At 43.5% G+C, this 20,022-nt stretch overlaps 1 protein-coding gene and 1 long non-coding RNA gene across 3 annotated transcripts; both read right to left on the reverse strand.

The window, feature by feature from the left end:
- Positions 1 to 2,037: 2,037 nt before the first annotated feature.
- On the reverse strand, positions 2,038 to 17,159 carry LOC122871194 (ankyrin repeat and SOCS box protein 5-like). 2 transcript variants are annotated; one of them, XM_044185992.1, is made up of 7 exons: positions 16,975 to 17,159; positions 12,119 to 12,198; positions 4,138 to 4,245; positions 3,865 to 4,018; positions 3,425 to 3,559; positions 2,651 to 2,842; positions 2,038 to 2,539 (listed from the first exon to the last, which is right to left on the reverse strand). In XM_044185992.1, exons 1-7 carry the CDS (start codon positions 17,063 to 17,065, stop codon positions 2,412 to 2,414), a joined length of 888 nt encoding a protein of 295 aa, XP_044041927.1. In that variant the 5' UTR covers positions 17,066 to 17,159; the 3' UTR covers positions 2,038 to 2,411. The 2 variants fall into 2 exon arrangements, with proteins under 2 accessions (XP_044041927.1, XP_044041937.1); XM_044186002.1 differs by lacking the exon at positions 16,975 to 17,159 and adding an exon at positions 13,806 to 13,891.
- On the reverse strand, positions 7,395 to 10,860 carry LOC122871328. Its single transcript, XR_006376842.1, has 2 exons — positions 10,163 to 10,860; positions 7,395 to 9,424 (listed from the first exon to the last, which is right to left on the reverse strand). It is a non-coding gene; the product is annotated as an uncharacterized LOC122871328 (long non-coding RNA).
- Positions 17,160 to 20,022: the final 2,863 nt, after the last annotated feature.

Consider the following 20,022-nt stretch of genomic DNA (forward strand, 5'->3'; position numbering starts at 1 on the left):
GGAGCCCGGACACCATAAGGCTTGTTTGTATGGAATGCCATTTTAGTCGAGATTAAATAAATCCAGAAATATGCCTATGAAATAAATGAATAGGTTTTTATTTTTAAAAGGACGTTTTTCAAAGGACTACTTTTATTTCTTTCATGGAACTTTGATTTCATAATGCTGCATTTATTTCCATCCGTTATATTCCAACGGAACAGAGCCGCGAGACAGCTTTACCGAGGCGGCGTCCGGTCTCACGGCTCTGTGGGAACCACGCCCCCACCGTTGGAATATAACGACTAAATGTGGCATTATGAAACGATGCCGTGCAATATATACATGTGGCAGTGGCAGATGAAGTGGCCTCGCCTGGAAAGTGGACGACATCAGGCGGCAGCAGCGGGGGCGGACAGTCCCAGCAGCCTTCGAAGAATATGTCCGTCCTGTTAGATCCCCCTGCAGGCTGCCTGTAGTTTGCAGAGCATGTTCGGATAGCTGCGGTACGTGTTGTTGATCGCTGATGAAGATGAAGCAGAAGAGACCCCGTACCTTTCCTTGACGGACAATAAGTCTGTCTAAGTCTGTCTGTCATCAACTTTTGGTAATGCTTTAGATTACAGGCCGCAACGTACAGCATAATTACTTACTTCTGTACTAACGGTGTACCGGTGCAGTACGTACCATTACATATGTAGGCACTGGGGAACAAGATGGGAAGTTATGAAATGGGGGGGTAACAATTCTGGATCTTACGGAGCCCCCTATGGGTCACAGCGAGAATCTATTTGAGGACAACTTTTGCGTTCCCACGCAAAGTCGTCATTTCATCTTTGGTGCCGTGAAGTTCCACATAGAAAATGTAACATAACAACCGAACATCACCCAGCGTTTAATGCATTTGTTGTTAATGCATTTTTAATGATACCACACAAAGTAGACTAACGTTAATACGGAGGCCCCTAAAGGTCACAGCGAGAATTTATTTGAAGACTACTTTTGCGTTCCGTCCAAAATACTTTTCCAGTCCTTCTGAGCCGTATGTCTATTTGGAATGGAAGGTAGTGTGGAGATTCTCAAGTTAATGCATTCTGCATTGTTAGTGGACTCCTCACCTTTATATGATGTCCATCGCAAAGAAGTTACCAGACAGAACATGAGCGCACTTCTGGGTCGGAGCCGTATGAATAAGGGACATCACGTCCTCAGTGAACCCCTGTGGGTCCAGCACAGGCCAGAGGACAGTATCTGTTGACGGATGAAGCCGACAGCGTCCTGCTTTCTTCTGCAGAGACCTCTCGATCTCAGAAGTCGTTTAAGTTTACTTGCACTAATTACACAACCGTGCGGGCCTGTTGAGCAGCAGCACTATATCAGCATTCTTAAAGCTTCAGTGTGGAACATTTAGGAGGAGCTGTCGGCAGAAATGGAATATAATATTCATAAGCATGTTTTCGTTAGCTTAGAATCAGCCCTTTATATCTACAGAGGGAGCGGGTCCCCTTCCACGGTGGTCGCCATGTTGCACCGCCATGTTTCTACAGCAGCCCAAAGGGGACAAACCAAACACCGGCTCTAGAGAGGGCTGTTTGCGAGTTTCGTGGCCACCATAATTTCTCCTCCACGCCTGGAAGGGGAGGGTGAGGCGAGCGGGATTCAAATGGTTGCAGTTTCACCGCTAGATGCCACTAAACCCTGCACACGGGACCTTTAATGCCTGGTTCAAAGTAAAATTCATTGAGCTGATATACTGGGGCGCTGCGCTGGGAGCAGCTGAGCAGAAATAGACACATGGCTCTGAAGGAATGGAAGAAGCAAAGTATTGCGAGGTAACAAAACATTGCGAGGGAATGCAAGAGTAGTCCTGAAAAACTTCTCACCGTGACCCGCAGGGGGCTCCGTACTGTTCTATGTGATCTCCTTTTGAAAACTACTGTAATATTTTTTCACTTCCATTCACCGAGCCTCCTCTGAAACTGTTTGGACCCCCCCGGGGGAGACCCGCCGCCCACTCAACTGCTCACTGCTGTGAGACTGCTGGACAGGTCACTGAGGTCTTGTCATGGATCGTTTATTGGTATTTACATATACATACAGATACTTGAAGGCCAGCACTTGCTGATGGAAAATAAATTCAAGTGACATATTGTGCTTTTCCAACATATGAAGCCAAAATGAGTTCAAAGTCTGGATCAGCTGTCACTCTCGGTCAGACAATCGTCTGAAAGGGAAACGTAAAATAAACAGAGACTGTGTCAATTATGGCAACACAAAGGCAATGTACTGTGTACCAGAGTGTGCAGCACAGTAAATCCTACGGTAATTTGATGTAATGATGTTGTAGTAGCCAAACTCAACCATGCATCTGAAGTCGTGGTGATATGTTAACATGAAATGTGGTTATTAAGGGGCTTGGCACGCCTATCATCCTACGTGTGCTCCAGATAGTGAGTGAGCAGGGAAGGGAGAGGAAGGAGGGGGAGCAGCTTCAGCCTGGATCGGCCAATCAAATTCCTGATCTGGAGACGACACAACTGGCAGAGACTCCTCGGAGAAACTAGAGAGAGACAGAATGATTTCCTCTTACTGATGTGATACAGCTCAGCTTGAGTTTCCACTTGTCATGCATCATTATTAAGAATCACCGCAGTAGAGAATACTGCAGTACCTTCAAATGTCAGTAGCAGCTGTTGTGTTTTTCCACCAGGAGGCGCTAGCTCCACAGGTCGCTGATTGTTACTGTCTCTGATGTTGACATCAGCTCCATAGTCCAGTAACACTGACACCAGATCAGCACTGTCCTGTCTGACCGCTGCATGCAGAGGACTGTCCCCTCCTCTGCCTACATTAACACTGGCTCCTAGAGAAGACAAGGACAAGAGGCAAATGTAATAAAAGATATTAAATATAAATGTAGTCAGTGTCGATAGAATAGAGAACTACACACACAATCTGACCTCTGTGCCGTAGAAATTGACCCTTTATGCTGCAGCACAGAGTTTAGAAGAATAGACAGAGAGAAACATCACTTCACAGAGGAACAGCCTCGAGGAGCGCTTCCCAGCCTTGTGGGCAGGACGCCCTGAGGGGTCTCGAGATGATTACAGGGATATTTCCTAATCTTTTTCCTCTAATCCAAAAAAGTCTGGAACCACTGGCCGAGAGCACTGGAATCTATGCAGTAATCTGGACTAACAAAGTCGCATTAATAAACAGTATGTCTAGAGCCTTTAATGTGAAAGGGTTGCTAGTACTGCAGGCTGGGAATCACAGCCCACTTTGCAGCATTAACTTTGCAAAGCTTTGAGCACACTGGCTAAAGCTTCGAATTTTCTGGACCAAAAAGACCAAAACAAAGGTGGCTCATATAAAACTGGGGACGCCTGCTGCCAGTACAGGAGGAAACACAGGTGTGCTACACGCTGCAGTAGATGATACACACCTCTGTGCAGCAGAGTCTTTGAGCAGGCTGTGTGTCGGTGTAGACAGCTCACGTACAGAGGAGAGCCCAGGTGGGACACTTCATAGTCTGGATCTTCTCCATGAGACAGCAGGGACTCTACACACTGGCTATTACCTGCACACACACACACACACACATACACACACACACAATCACACACAATGATGAAACATTCACAAACTTTCAATGCTGAAGTAATACGTTTGAATTGAAGTGTAACTGTAGTCCAACTTATACTCCCCCTGTTGAGCAGTGCCGCAACAGTGCCTCATTTTGAAAACGCCACTGTGCAGAAGTGAGATGAGTCATTCAGCCAAATTCCACCAAAATCTGGTGATACACACACAGACTAATCCAACTATAACTACACATGAGCCCTGTCATATACGGCATACAAGGTTCCTGTTCTGTGTCTTTACCTCTCTTGCAGGCTTCGTGCAGAGCTGAGGGGAAGTGTGTGTGTGGCATGTGTGTGTGCGCTCCATTCTGCAGCAGCAGTTCCATACAGCTGACACTCCCAGAGGCACAACAGTTGTACAGAGGAGTGGCGCCATCGATGGTAGCAGCATTCACCTAGACACACACACAGATGTGAGCACTACAACAGCAGCAGCTGTTTAATGACAGTGCTAATGTGTTTTAGGGTGAACACACCGTGAACATATAATAATGGTGGTGATAAGAATACTTACATTAGCTCCAGCATTTATTAATGCTCTGACACAGGCTACGTGTCCTGACAGGCAGGCTTCATGGAGAGGGGTCACGTGATCGATGGTGACAATGTTGGAGTGATATCCCTAAAAATGAAAGCACACATTATTATGACTACAGTTGTTGTTAGAGTCGGACTTTCTGATTTGAATGAATTCTGAGTAAATGATAGTGACTGGAGTATTGGCACATTTCCCAGATTCCCAGATTTCTGTCTTTAGGACATGAATTTGTCTCCTGCTCACGTATGGGAAGAACATCGTGCCAAACTTCATGTAATACTGGTTCTTAATGTACACCATTGACAGCAAGCAAACATAATCATTGCACAGTTTTTATACTGATGATGTTTAAGTCAAGTTCCACGGTAGAAGCTAAAAAGTTCCCATTTTGTAACTCAGTAACATTGTTTGTATCATATTAACACGTTTTTCAGAGCAGTACAAATTGGTGTTTGCTAACTCAAAGTATTTTACACAGCAGTGACACACACCAGTTTTTATCATTGGTGTATAAAACATTACATTAAAACAGATATGAATTTTTAATTTGATTTATATAGCGCCAATTCATTCAACAGTTATCTCATTGCACTTTTCCTATAGAGACCCAACAAATCCCACCATGAGCAAGCATTTGGCGACAGTGGCAAGGAAAAACTTCCTTTAAGAGGCAGAAACCTGGACAGAACCAGACTCAATGGTGAGCGGGCAGGACTGCCGGGAGACTTCCCATGATGCACCTCTTTCCTCTCTTCCTCTCCCTCTGTATGTATTTTTATCACATTACTGCATGTTATTAACTCAACATCTTCTCTCTCCTGTAGTTCTGTGCTTTCTCGTTTCTCTCCTCTCTCCTTCTGTTGCTTTCAGCAGGTATTTCTGCCTCCGGAGCTGCAGAGTCTGGATCTGTGGTTGTGGGCCACCTGCTGCCCCTGTGTTCCTGCTCGACAACTGCTGCTACAGTTGTTGTTATCAGTCTTATTATTATTATTACTATTATATTGTTAATATTAATATTATTACCACTACCATTACCATTACTAATGTTTTAAATCTCTATTTGGAATTTGCATTGTGCCCCCCCCCCTCAACCCAACCGGCAGCGGCGGTAGAAATTGACCCCTCACTATCCAACCCGCTCTCCAACAATAAGCCATGGGTTATTAGCTTACTACAGATGTGGAATGAAACACCTAATTCAATTCAAATGGAAGAAGGCAGCTAAACTATGACCCATGATTTATATCTAGGAAGCATGACAAAAGATTTAGGTTGGTCCTCCAGGGGGCTCACAGCACATTACGCTCTCATAAGTCAAGGTACAATAAGGAGTGCCCAGGACATTAAGGACTATTTCAATTTGCAGAATCAAGACCATTTAGACACTTCCAAATGAGAGAATATATTATGGTATAAATGTGAAAAATGTAACAGTGGAAAATGAGCTGCTTCAAATATTTACGACAGCATTTGAGGATGGATCTTGTAAAAAGGTCACTTCAAAATTATACTCAAGCCTTCAACAACTCAACAAAGAAAAACACATTCACTCACACGTTAGAACAAAACAGAAAACAGAGGGCAAACTGATCATCACACAAGAGAAGAGGGAGCAGATAGACAACGGTGGAAAACAACAAGCTGTCCTTTGAGAGAATTTAGCTGGAAGAATGTTATTCCTTATTTCTGTACCTCTGCCCAAAAGAAGTCTTATTCAAATCAGACTGACTGCTGGAGATCTTGTGGGAACAGAGGCGCGAATCATTTTCATATATTGTGGAGTTGTGCCTCTGTGGCTCCATTGTGGACTAAAATTCACAGCATCCTGGACACCGTCTTTTGATGGTGTACCTTATTAAACTGTAGGAACTTGAGTAGAGGAAGAAGGATAAATATTTTTTAATAATACTATCAGTGGCTTGGAAGATATCTCTAACTAAGAAATGCCTGGTGTTGATGAATGGATTGACCTGGTGTACAATATTTATGTAACTGGACAAAATGGATCATTTCTGTTTCAGCCTTCAGACCAGACTGTAAATATGCATCAGAAACACATTCCACTGCGATTTTGTTGTCTCCGTTCTTTATGTACTGTATGTATGTTAGTTTATGCATCTATTTATAATTTTCTTTTCCTTTCCTCCTCATGTTTAAAAGGTCTTCCTGTTCATATGGTATTGACTTTGCTTGAGTAGTTTATGTTCATTCATCCAATACACAGAGCATTAAAATAAAGAAAACTGGATTGAATAAATAGGGACAGGAACCACTAGTTAATGTGTTTTCTTGTTGAGGGATGTGGAGTTTAAAATGCATGGCAGTCTTTGTGTTGGAAGTATGAATACCAAGCTATGCAAAGTATGTCTGTGCTTGCAGACCTTGTGTACATCAAGTCACATAGACTGTTTGAAGCATACATAAAAGGCATTTTCACACTTTGGCAGAGCAGACCCAGGATCATTTCTTCAGGTGTTTGGGAAGGGATGCCATCCTCAAAATCGTGTTATTATGGAAGATAATAATGCAGAACTGTGGATCACTAGCATAAAGCCTGGGACAATGCTGAAGACTAGCTGAAAGCCTCAAAGAACAGACAAACCACACCTAAACATTGTTTCTACCAACTTGCACAGAGCATTTAGTGTTTGACAGTCAGGAAGGAGCATAAACCTTACGACTGAGCAGTGGTTCACTGTTTTGTCTGGTGGATTTACTCAGTCACCTCTGGAGCTCTGGCGGCAGACGACCCTGCAAATCCCACGAGAACACCAACTGTCACGTGTTCTTGTACCGAAACAAACATGGACGCCATGCAGGGCTGCCAACTATGTATGTATAATAAGACCTAATAATACATCCAATTCTCACACGCTGACACTTTTCACACGCTCTCACGCCACATGTCCATTTTCTCACGCAGTGAAAGACAAATTTATAACTGATAACAAAAATCAACTCCGCCCAGCTGATGCGACACCAGCTTTACATATGGATACATGAAGTTCAGGATTATGCTACTATGAGCCATTAAATTAAAGACAAAAGAGATGGCGGTTAAGCAGTGTTTTTATTTTTAGATTTTTTAAAAAGGGAATAAAAAAAGGCATGTATTGTGAGTTACAGTGAGAAGGTATCCTCATAATAAAGAGTACTAGACATTGGACTGGAACATAAACAAAAGCTAACACATTCATTTACAGGGATCTTGATAAAACTATTGACAGTGTGTGACTAGAGTTCATATTTTGAAACATTTCTTATGTGTTGTGACTGAAGTTGCAAATGGGACATTATCTGCTGATAGTGCCATAAATGAGCTACCAGTCCTATTCTAGTGTAGCTTATATCCCTACCTGAATACCACGGCATGTGATGTTCAGTAGGGTTCTGGGTTAAACATGCAGAGAGTAAGAAGCTTTTTGTTCGGATCTTTTTAAAAAGCTTTGTGAGAACGACAGCAGCGACTGGATCTGAAGACTTCAGATTAGACTATTTACATAACACACCCTATATGTTTTTATCTGGCGACTCAACACCAGCTGACTCAGACTGGAACAGACCCGGGCCCAAATCATGTATTCATAGGGTCATTAATATTCTGAGCTTGTGAAATTGGGGGGTGGGGGATTAGCAGGAACATGCCAGTAAAGTTTTACATCGTGATTAACGAGAGATATCAAGACAGCTGTGCGTGCATCCCAGAGTTACTTCTTTGCATATTAGCTAATGTGTTAGCTAGCTGCAGTCTGTTGGCTAATGTTTGTTGTTGTGTGTTTGAACAAGTAACGTTAATATTAAGGACAGTACGGCTGCGGGCATTTCATGTGATTTTCTGTACAAAAGACAAATAAATTATATAAATAATATTCTTTCATTTTCTTTCAACATTACAGTTATTGTGATCTTAAAGTTCATCAATGTGAAGTCCTCTCTTTAATGCCAGCATATGATACCTGTGATACCCATGATGCATCCTGCTGACCTCCTTCCTTGGCGTTGTTGTTGTGCTCCAAAACCACAAATGTAATGTTTTACTGTGCACAGCCAATATACTGAACACAATATTAATGATAACGTAGCAGGATCAGAAGATAGATGCTTTTAGTCATCAAAAGCACTTAGGAATGGTAGATTAACACAGAAAAGAGTTCACATTTATGTTTCTACACTATTCAATTTATTTTTGTCAAGCCTGTGAGGATATTACAGATATGTAAGGTCAAACAAAAGTTTAAGGTACATCACAAAGGATGAATATTATATATATGTATATACTATGTCAATGCTACTATTACTTACAGATTCAAAGCACTTATATACACTTATTGATTCAGACAATGTGAATGCTTATAGATTAGGTACAAAATGTGAATCAGGGAGGATTAATCCAGTGTGTGCAGTGGTATTACTTTTACACTTCTTTACACTCAGCAAAGTTTTCAAACTTCCAAAGACAGAGCGCCACTGTGATAGAGGAGAGCAGATGGACAGCAGGACACAAGTAGGACAAAAGGGAAACATACATTAGATTGTTTTTTCAATATAAGAAATCCAACTAAGCCGCGAGTGTAAAATCAAAATCACCAAATACCCCCATTAATAATACTGCATTTCCAGTTGTTGCTCGATTTATGTGAAACACACGGGAGTCATGAAACGTGTTTCACTCCCACTTTATTAAGTGTGTATAAGACGTCTTCATGGCACACTGTGGAAATTCAACATTTCATTCATGTGTGTGAACTTACTGCTGAGTCGCCACAGAGTCACCAACAGTGACGGTGTGCAGTTAGAGACAGGAAGGAGGAGGTCGGGAGGAGTGGAAGGGGGGTGAGGGGGGTGATGGAGAGAAAACCAACCTCACAGCTCATTTAAATCCCAAGTCCTTAAGTTATTATTATTATTGCTATTTATTATCAAAGTCTCATTCAAGATTTGGAATTTTCCAGGAAGTTCAAATGTCTAAATAAAAGTGTGATAATACTGACTTTGGTATCAACAAGGCAAAACTGCATCCCTTCAATCTCTTCTCTTATTGCCTCTTAGGACTTGAGGATATGCAATAGTCTCTACAGCACAGAACATAAAATAAAGCATTACCTAGTTTAACTCATGTGTGAGTGGCATTTTAAACTAAATGAGAAGGTGTAAGGATGCTAAACAGTCATCCACAGTCAAGTTATGCAGTCTGTTGTCAATTTCAGTTCCAATATTTCTCCTTACCGACCACAGCGCAGGGCTGGACTGATGTTCTGTTGGTCTGAGAGAGGAACCAACATGTTAGTGTCGTCTGTGTCTGTGTGTGTGTGTGTGTGTGTGTGTGTGTGTGTGTGTGTGCAAGCTAACAGTGGGCTCAAACCACAGACTGTATAGGTTCAAACTAGCAGGCCTACAAACAAAACAGTGCAGTAAGTTTAATGGCTAAATCTGCTCTGACAGCTCGTCTGGCTGTCAAAAAATAAATATCAAATAAATATATGAACTCCTAAGACAAAGCTGTAGTGCCTGCATTACACAGGTGGATCACTACTGCTGAATATTAGCAGCATCGTATGAGCAAAGGTGATGTGTAAATCAAGGTTTAATTCAAGCTCCCTCTTAAATAAATCTAGTTCATGATAAAGTTTAGTGTGTGTAGCCTTTGGTTTATAACTTCCAGGTAGCCTACACACACATTCAACAGCAGACTAGCCAGACTGTCACTTCCAGCCTATCCAGCATAAAGATTAAAGCTAGCCAAACATTGGCTAACTAGTGGTTCTTCTGTCAGTCTACTTGGCTAAAGTTAGCGTTAGCGACTATGCTAGCGATAGCATCGTTGCTAATATCAGCTAACCAACAATAAGGGCTTAATTATGCTACACAAATATTTCGCCCTTCGGTTCATGTTTAAATTCTGTACGAGTTAGAAACCACTTTTACTGTCATTTTCAAACACCAAACCTGTGTTTCTACCGTTCAAAGCGTTCTCAGTTAGGAGAGGCTCACTGCCACTTACCAGAAAAGACGTGAGAACAAACTGGACCCGTCTCCCTCGGCTGCTCCATGTTGACTCCAGCTTACTACAGATGGACGAAGTAACCACAACGCGCTAGAACCTTTGGCCCTCGATTGGACAGTTTGACCTCCTCTGATTGGATGGTCAGTGGAAAACGTGCTGATTGGCTCGTTAGCACAGGCGTTAAAACGGGGCCGAAATTCATGCTCGTAGCTCGTAGCTTCAGTGTCGCACACAAAGATCGGACATTTGTGTGTCCGTTTCTCAGACTGTGTGAAACCTCACTGTTGAAAATATTCCTGCACATATTTTAATTACACAAACACAAAATATTTCTACAGCTGCAAAACTTTTTTTCAGATATGTGCATGCAACTTTTTTTCACATGCACACAAAAGGTGATGTACAACTGCAGGCTGTGAAATGATTTGTGAACATTTCACAAGCTCAGAATATTAATGACCTTAATTTGCTTCCATATAGACGGCTTTCACAGTTTGCTTGAATTAAACTGACGCCACGGTTCTGAGGTGGAGCCAAGGCTTACAGCCCAATACAACAACAGTTTCCACCGCTAAGTGGATGACACCTTTGTGAAAATCAAGAAACAAGACTTGGAAGTGTTCTCAGAGCATATCAATACTGTGGATCCCAACATCAAGTTCACGCGTGAGGACGCCAAAGAGAACCACCTGGTCTTTCTTGATTGTTCTACTCTCAGAGGAGAGGACGGAAAGCTCCAGATAGAAGTGTACAGGAAACCAACACATACGGATCAATACCTGCTCTTTGACTCACACCATCCATTACAGCACAAGCTGGGTGTAATCCGGACATTACAACACAGAGCCAAAGAAGTGCCCACCAGCTCAGAGGGTAAGAAGAAAGAGGAGAGGCATGTCCAGAATGCTCTCTCAGCCTGTGGTTATCCTACTTGGGCTATCAACAAAGTTAAAAGAGCCAAAAAACAGGACAAAAGTGTAACTGAACCAAGAAGGAACGGTGTCTCCATTCCTTATGTGTCTGGACTGTCTGAAAAACTACAAAGGATCTTTAGACAGCACGATGTTCCTGTCTTCTTTAAACCAGGCAACACTTTAAGACAGAAACTCGTTCACCCTAAGGACAAGTTACCCACACAGAAACAGAGCAATGTTGTCTACTCCATTCAGTGCAGTGAGGAAAACTGCAAAGAACGGTACATAGGCGAGACCAAACAGCCGCTTCACAAAAGACTTTATCAGCACAGACGACACTCTAACTCAGGATTACAGAGCGCCGTGCATTTGCATCTAAAAGCTACAAACCACACATTTGAAGACAGCGAGGTGAAGATTCTTAGTAGAGAGAAGAGTTGGTTTGAACGGGGAGTCAAGGAAGCCATTTTTGTGAAAAAAGAGAACCCCTCTTTGAACAGAAATGGTGGTCTGAGATTCAATCTGCCCAAAGTCTATCACAGTGTATTATCACCTTGGTCACGCCTATCACATGCTAATCAGGCACTTAACAGTGATGAGGGAGGTGCAGCCAGAAAACAATAGGCCTGATTACTGATTACTGGGCCATCTTGGAAACTATTAGGTCAGTTTCAGGTGAAACTAGCTAATCAACAGATACTCAGGTAGACTCCTTCCTGAGGGCGGGGCTTATGTAACACAGAGTAGCTTAAATTTCTAGTTCCCGTCCCATTTTTTCACAATTGAGAATGACTTCCGGATGGGAGCCGAAACGTCTTGATTCTGAAAACAGCGTCCAGATGACTACGACTGAAACCTTTTCTACGATAACAGTTTCCACACTGCACTAAATGAAGATGCTCTGGGCAAATTGCTCTGGTCCAAGCAGTCAAAGTGCAAAAACTAATAATGCTCGAAGTGACGGGGCAGTACTTCAACTTGTGTCACTCTGCCAAAGTGTTCTGTGTGTGTGTGTGTGTGTGTGTGTGTGTGTATGTACCTGGGCCAGCAGAGTGCGCAGGGCAAGCAGTCGACCCTGAGAAGCTGCTTCATGGAGAGGGGAGCGATCTGCCCAGGACCCTGGAGACACACACACACACACACACAGACAAGAAAGCAGACAAACAGTTTTGTTACATTTAAGAGTAGGTTTAAGACTTTCCTCTCTCCTCCTCTCCCTCTCCATCTGTATGCATTTTTATCCCATTACTGCATGTTACTAACTCGACATCTTCTCTCTCCCGTAGTTCTGTGCTTTCTCGTTTCTCTCCTCTCTCCTTCTGTCGCTTTCAGCAGGTATTTCTACCTCCGGAGCTGCAGAGTCTGGATCTGTGGATGTGGGCCACCTGCTGCCCCTGTGTTCCTGCTCGACAACTGCTACTACAGTTGTTGTTACTCACTCTGTTACTAATGCTGACATTATTCTTTCTATAGCTGTCATTCCTATTATTATTAATTTATTAATATTAACACTACAATTACATTTCAAAATTCTAGGTGGTGTTTGCATTGTGCCTCCCTCTCTCTAAACCTCTCTCTCTCTCCTCTCTCTCTCTCTCTCTCTCTCTCTCTCTCTCTCTCTCTATCTCTCTCTCTCTCTCTCTCTCTCTCTCTCTCTCTCTCTCTCTCTCTCTCTCTCTCGCCTCTCTCTCTATCTCTCTCTTCTCTCTCTCCTCTCTCTCTCTCTTCTCTCTCTCCTCTCTCTCTCTCTTCTCTCTCTCTCTCCTCTCTCTCGCCTCTCTCTCTCTCTATCTCTCTCTTCTCTCTCTCTCTCTATCTCTCTCTTCTCTCTCTCCTCTCTCTCTCTCGCCTCTCTCTCTCTCTATCTCTCTCTTCTCTCTCTCCTCTCTCTCTCTCTCTCTCTCTCTCTCTCTCTCTCTCTCTCTCTCTCTCTCTCTCTCTCTCTCTCTCTCTCTCAATGTGTGAGATTAGAACATTTTGGGCTTTCCTGGTGGTAGTATCTAAAAAGACAATGTGACAGGTATGCAAAGGATACTGCAGTGATTTTCACTGGAATTGTCTACTTTTACTACAAACTAATGCTGTCAGAATCATTTTGACACTATAATTTTTTTTTAAAACATTTAGAGATTTAAAGATCTCTCAGCAAAAGCTGGGACCGTTTTTGTGACCTTTTCCATAGCAGTTATGGATTGTCAGGAGACGACTTACATGATCTGTACTGATTATGAAGTCAGGGTCACCGGGATGAGCTGAATTGTACCCAAAAAAGTTAACTGCTATAGAGCAAGCATACTTTCATCATCAAGTTTAAGAAAATAGATCCAACCTCTCCTTTCTGATTCAGCAAATATATTTTTCCTTCCACCGTTTTGCTGCATCAGATATTTAAATGTATGAGCGAGTGATCGCCCCCGGAACTGATTTTCTTATTTTTCTATAAGCCAAAAAAAAAGGCAAAACAGAGAGAATCACATACAATTGTACATATACAGTAGTAGCTTTAACTTAAAAAAATTTCAAAATCTGATAACGACTGTTAGTCATAGCCCCACTCATTTTGAATTAAAGGAAAATATCTGATGAAAACACAATCTGCAGCAGGCCTTCAGCGCTGCTCCCTGTGGTTATATTTAGTGCTAGCGAGCTCTTTCTCAACAGCTGTGGCAGCAGTAACTACACCTCAGTATACACCACAGAAACACACAGTCTTATCTACCACATACCCATATCTCCGTCTCCCCAGGGCACATCCAGCCACTGGTAGATATAGGACATTTTGAAAGGACCTCCACACCTCCTGCCTGCCTGCTGATCAGACCGGAAGATCACCTAAGCAGCTCCACTGAACACTGACAACACACTGCAAATACTAAAAATAACTACTAGCTAGCTTACTGGCTAGCTGAATAAGTAGCTGAATAACTGACTGGCTGCTTCTGCCAGCTTATCGAGTGTGTTGAGATCAAACTTAACAAACTAACCTAACCTATCTGCTCATCTGAATCTGCTGTTAGCTACCAACAAAGCCTTCTTATTCTCATCTAACCTGCTGTGAGTTACAGACATGCAGCCATGTTTTTATGGCCTGTGAGGACATTTCTGTCTAATATCTTTTGGGTCTAACTACAGCATAATTTAGGTGTATGGTGTTTATTTAGGGTATAACTGTCTAATAAAGAACATATTATTTCTAGTTTTGGCAGGGCTCAACACTAACCTCTGAAAGTGGCTGCCAGGCTGGACGACTTTCACTATAAGACTTGCATAGCTTAGTAAGGTTTAGAATGCAGTACTCTTACTCGTAGTGGAGTGTTTTCACAGTGGGGTTGGTGTCAGTACCTTTGCTTAAGTAATGGACCTGAATACTTCTTCCACCTCTGGTTAGCACACCCACAGCCTAACTGCACGTGTGTCACCGGCCGAGCCTCCCCTTTAACAAAGGTGGCCTTGTGGGTAACCTGTGTGTGACGGCGTGTAGCTGGTTTGTTGTGAACGTGAGTCTTAGCAGTGTAACAGTTACTGGACGGCTGCGTGTTGTGTTTGCTGCCACAGAAAAGAAATAAAAAGTCCCCGCTTGTGTAACGGTGCTAGGGCGAGCATGATTGACCGCGTTTTCTCTTCTCCAGAATGACTCGTAGCTGCTAACTAGCTAACAGTCTGGACCTGAGCTCTGCCGTGAAGAGCAGAGGACGCTGTAGTAACGTTACACAAACAGGGACTTTCTACTTCTTTTCTGTGGCAGCAAACACAGCACGCAGCCTTTCACTAACTGTTATACTACAGCCTGAGCTCAGCTACACACTTCGTGGCTGACTGAAGTAACGTCACTACCCCTCGAATATGACCGTATTGCATCTGCACATTAATTGATATTCGCACAGCCCTACAACAAATATTACAATTTAATGTATTTTGAGGTGAATGTTTGTTGTTTGCTGTCCCTATTTTTTATGTTAAAAAGTGGTTGCCACTGATGGCAACCAAAGGCCAAGAATTGGCTGACAATTTTTCAAAATGGTTGCCAATAGCAACCTGGAAACCGTTACTGTCGAGCCGTGTTTGGTCTAATTTGATACAAAGTACGGCTTATTACGTCTTATTGGTGTACCGTAAAATAAAGTGCGACCAAAAAAAGAACATGTGCCGGTATATTGTTATTGGGCTACAGTCTAAAAAATGCCCATTACGAATTGATTGAGCCTCACATGCATGTACTGTTTAGATGACATTACTCACCACCTATCAAAACTCTCAAACCTCATGAATGCCCAACAGCACCCCAACATTCTTAATGTCCCTCCAACTGGCTGCTTGTGTTGTGCGAGTGTACCTGTAAACTCAAAGAGATATACTTTACAATGATCCAGACTCCTCAATGCATGCCTCATGCATGTTTTCCCACATCTATTCAGAAACTGACTGGTGGATAGGTCACGAGATTTTAAGCATTTTGGGGCATTTCACCTCTTTATTAGAGTTGACAGTAAAGAGACAACGGGAAATGAGGGAGCGTGATAGGGAGTAACATGCCACAAAGGTCCCCAGCTGGACTCGAAACTAGCAGCGTTACAACACGTGGTCTTTAACCTTCAGGCCACCTTCAGGAGTAATTTGACTTTTCCAACACTGCAGTCCTGCTCATTGATTTCACTATCCACAATGGACTAATACCATCAGAGATCTTAAAGGTGAACTATGAAAGGTGGTGCATATGTGAAACAAGTAGTATGAAGCCTTTGGTGTCTCAGAGGGAGCTGAGTGAATCTGATAAACGTCCTCGAGTGGTGTCACTATACGTGTTGGTGTGGAGTCAGAAAGAAGTGAGCTCAGCAGGCCTCTGCAGCCCGCTGCTCCTCTCTACTGCAGGCTGCAGGCTACATTAGCCGCTACTAGCATAACACACCACAATCTCACACACAGCTGTCGGCAGTCGAGTTGGATTGTGGGTAATGTAGGTGTCAGGTTTTGACAAGTAAAAAAGACGAAATCTCTGGTCCTGCTGCATCGATTTGATCCTTTTTTTAAACTGTCCATCATGAGTCAATGTTTACTCATGATGACAATGTTATAGGAGTGCAATGCTAAATCTGCGGAGTGCTCTTTTAAAGGGACAGTTACATCAGTATAAACCGTAAAATCTCTATATCGCCTCACAGTACTGTCATATCGCCCTTCCTACTATACAGCCTGAGAAGAGAAGGATGCAAGGATGACACGCTCAATCGTGAAGTTCTACTTGTAATGAACACTGCCATGTGCCAAGTTCATACACCAGTATAATACAGGAATGGGCTCCACCGCAGCATGCTCTCCGCTGTCCTCTACTTTCCTTCTTTTCTCATTCCCAGTTAACTCTTTACCCACCCCCACGCCTTTTCTCTACTGCTCATGAATAATGTGAGCTGTGCGCCTCCACAGCACTGGCAGAAAGCACAGTATGTAGACTGATGGAATGGTTTGATATTGCCCAAAAGTCACATATGACTGTCGTTGTTATCCACTTCTAAAATGATGGATGTGAAGCTTCCTGATCAGCTACTTATTTACTGCAGAACTGAACTGTCTAAACTCAATTATACTGAAGTGACCCCATTGTGAGATTTGAATCAAATTCATATTATAATAATAAATGATTATAACTTTATTAGTAGTAGTAGAGGGTTGATATTTCTTTCACTTTTTCAGTTTGGAAGGAAACCTGGAAGCCAAGGACGGAATCAGGCTGCCTACAGCCCACAGAGCTACCAACAACTTGTATCAAATGTAACGTTATTCATTCGGTTACTTTATTTCTAATAATAAATCTTCACTTTTTTACACGCCTATATTTTCATGTTTGACCCCCTTCTGGAGTAAATCTCTACCTTTGCCACAGCGCAGCAGTGTACCGACCTTGGCTGGTCAGAATGCCCCAGCAGGCCTTCTTCCTCTCCGGGACGTGTTCGGGTAGCGGTCCGGCCTCAGCGCCCCTTTTCCGGGACATGTCCGGAGCGGACGGAACCTCTGGTATGTTCTCAGGGACCTCACGCGCTTACCGCTCAACACCGACTGCAGAGGAGCGCGAGCCACAACAGGGGGGCGGGGTGAGTCAGGGCTGGGAGCGACTGCAGCAATCTGATTGGCTGAACGGCTTTGTTGTTGTTATGATCAACGCACGTGACCATCTCACGTGCACGCCCACGTGTGGACGAGAGACCCTATATTTATCCTTGAAGTGGACCAATCAGCTCTGTGTATGTAGTTAAGTGCGAGCTGTCGGCTAGCTGACAGCCTGGCAGACAGAACCCCACGTGGAGTCTGCTCTTAACTCTTTGTGTTCCACATAGGATCGTTCATTGAATCACATCAAATCTGACTTCTGATCAGACTCCACATTACATTTATACATTTAGTGTTTTACTGAATTTGCCAATATTGTGTGTCAATATAAAGGTGGCCTATTCATTCCAAAAGATTTAAATCACATTCCCCCCAGAAATGTAGCGATAGAGAGAGAGACCTTGTACAATGATGGCGCCCAGTTCAATACTGTACATTAGTAGTGCAAATTAGATAACGTTATATGCAGATTGTCCCTGGACATTAAAAGACAATTGACTGTACATTGGATATATTTATACCCACAGGCAGAGTTAAGATAGCAGAATAGATGCATATAAAGCCGTGTACTGGCCTACAGATGTTAATTGAGGTTTGTGCAGCATCCTCCTCTCCACAACCAACTCTTTGGGCCCCACAGATGTCCCCAGCACAGAGCCAGCCTTCCTGATCAGTTTGTTCAGGCTCTGATACTTCTGCCCCAGCAGACTGCAGCCAAGAATACTGCACTATCCACAACAGCCTGGCAAAAGATCTGCAATATCTTGCTGCACACATTAAAGGACTTAAGCTGCCTCAAGAAGTAGAGTGTTCTCTGTCCCCTCCTGCGGACAGCCTCCCTCAGTGCTACACTTTCAGTCCAGTCTGTTAGCATGCTGACACATTTACAGTACATCCCTCCAACCAGAGTCTGTTTTCTCTTTTTACCAGCTCCTTGGTCTTGGCCCCACTCAAGAGCAGGCCATTGTTTCCACACCGGTGTGGTGCACCCCACTAACTGACTGGACCAGACACACCAAAGAACCGGTATCAGTCCTATATCAGTCTAACTTTAAACAGCTTTTTCAGCTAGGCTTGGTAAGTAGTAGCTATTGCCCCCCAGCACACACACAACATAGCAGTGCAACGTAAGCAGTAATTGCTGTATATGTAGACTGGAGCTTCCTAAAGTAGGTCAAACTATGGCAGCCTCAGTCTGAATTTCATGGACATGCATTCATGTATTTTTACTTGAACCTACAGTCATCCCAGAGGTTCGCCCTTCCAGATAACTATGAACTCCATGAACTGCCAAGTTAAGTGTAGCTTATTTATAATGAGACAGAGGATATTGCACAGCAGTAATGGAGGTATGAATAAAAATCAATATCAATAAATAGGGAATTTAAGTATATTGCCCAGGAGTATTAACACAGGAAGTATTGCACAATTATGTCACAGTTTAATGACTTAGGGTCATATAGACTGACACTTAGAGGGAGGAGCTGAAGCATTTGATGGCCACAGGCAGGAATGACTTCCTGTGGCGCTCTGTGGTGCATTTTTGGGGGATGAGTCTTCCGCTGAAGGTGCTCCTTTGTTTGACCAGCACGTCATGGAGCGGGTGGGAGACACTGTCCAAGATGGCGTGTAGTTTGGCGAGCATCCTCCTCTCTGACACCACCGCCAGAGAGTCCAGCTCCACCCCCACAATGTCAGCAAGGTCAGCAGTCAGGCACACAGCAGAGGTTACAGGCAGGGGAGGGGGGGAGTTGTCAGTGTGAAGAGGGCCGTTAGCCTGATGGGGAGGGGGAGCAGAGTACTCAGAGGAGCTTGAGGGCCGACAGCAGCTGAGTTAGAGGGGGGATGAGCAGGAGCTGGTGTGTCGAATCTGTTAAAGAACAGATTAAGTTTGTTGGCCCTGTCCACGCTGCCTTCAACTCCTCTGCTGCCAGTCGGTCTGAAGCCAGTGATGGTCTTCATGCCGCTCCAGACCTCTCTCATGTTGTTCTGCTGGAGTTTCCACTCCAGCTTCCTCCTGTACTTCTCCTTAGCCTCCCTGATCTTCAACATTACTGCTGTGCAGTATCTTAATAATCTCAATAAGATACACTTAACTCGACAGTACATGCACCACTACTTATTACTTATATTATTGCATGGTATTATTATACTGTATTGTCATCATCAACTGGTAAACCCACTTGGTACTTCACACTTATTTTATCTTGTACTTATATGCACCTGTTTATATGGTGTTTTTATAGTGTATTGTATTATATTTTTTGCTAGTAGTAGTAGCTTTCTCCTGTGTGCACTGATGCAAAGACGAGCTGCTGTAACAAAGAGTTTCCCTTCGGGGATGAATAAAGTTTTTCTGATTCTGATTCTGATTGTCTCAGGGGCCTCTTTGCACAGCCTACACCTTGGGTCTTGTCTGGTGTGGTAGATCTGGGCCTCTATTGCTCTGGTGCTCAGGGCCTGCTCCTGTGCAGCCATGGTGAGTGCCTCTGTGCTGTCCTTCAGTCCGGCCCGCTCTAGCCATTGGTAGGATTTCTTGATATCAGCCACTTCAGTTATGTTCCGATGGTACATCCCATGTAGGGGTTTGTCCTCCCATGATGGTCCCTCCTCCAGCACGTCTTCCTCTGTTCCCCATTGTCTGAGACATTCACTGAGCATGTCATCTGTTGGGGCCTTATCCTTGATGTGCTTGTGGATCTTGGATGTTTCATCCTGGATGGTTTCTCTCACACTCACTAGTCCACGGCCGCCTTCCTTACGGCTAGCGTACAGTCTCAGGGTGCTGGATTTGGGATGGAACCCTCCATGCATGGTGAGGAGCTTTCGTGTCTAGGGGGC

The sequence above is a fragment of the Siniperca chuatsi genome, linkage group LG3, assembly GCF_020085105.1.
Source record: "Siniperca chuatsi isolate FFG_IHB_CAS linkage group LG3, ASM2008510v1, whole genome shotgun sequence".
In the NCBI taxonomy this organism is placed as follows: Eukaryota; Metazoa; Chordata; class Actinopteri; order Centrarchiformes; family Sinipercidae; genus Siniperca; species Siniperca chuatsi.

Coding starts and splice junctions, on each gene's coding strand:
- LOC122871194 (XM_044185992.1), bottom strand. CDS start 17,065: ATGTCCCGGAAAAGGGGCGCTGAGGCCGGACCGCTACCCGAACACGTC. Junction 4,246..12,118: donor TGCGCACTCTGCTGGCCCAG/GTACATACACAC, acceptor TTTCATTTTTAG/GGATATCACTCCAACATTGT. Junction 2,540..2,650: donor GCTGCTACTGACATTTGAAG/GTACTGCAGTAT, acceptor GTCTCTCTCTAG/TTTCTCCGAGGAGTCTCTGC.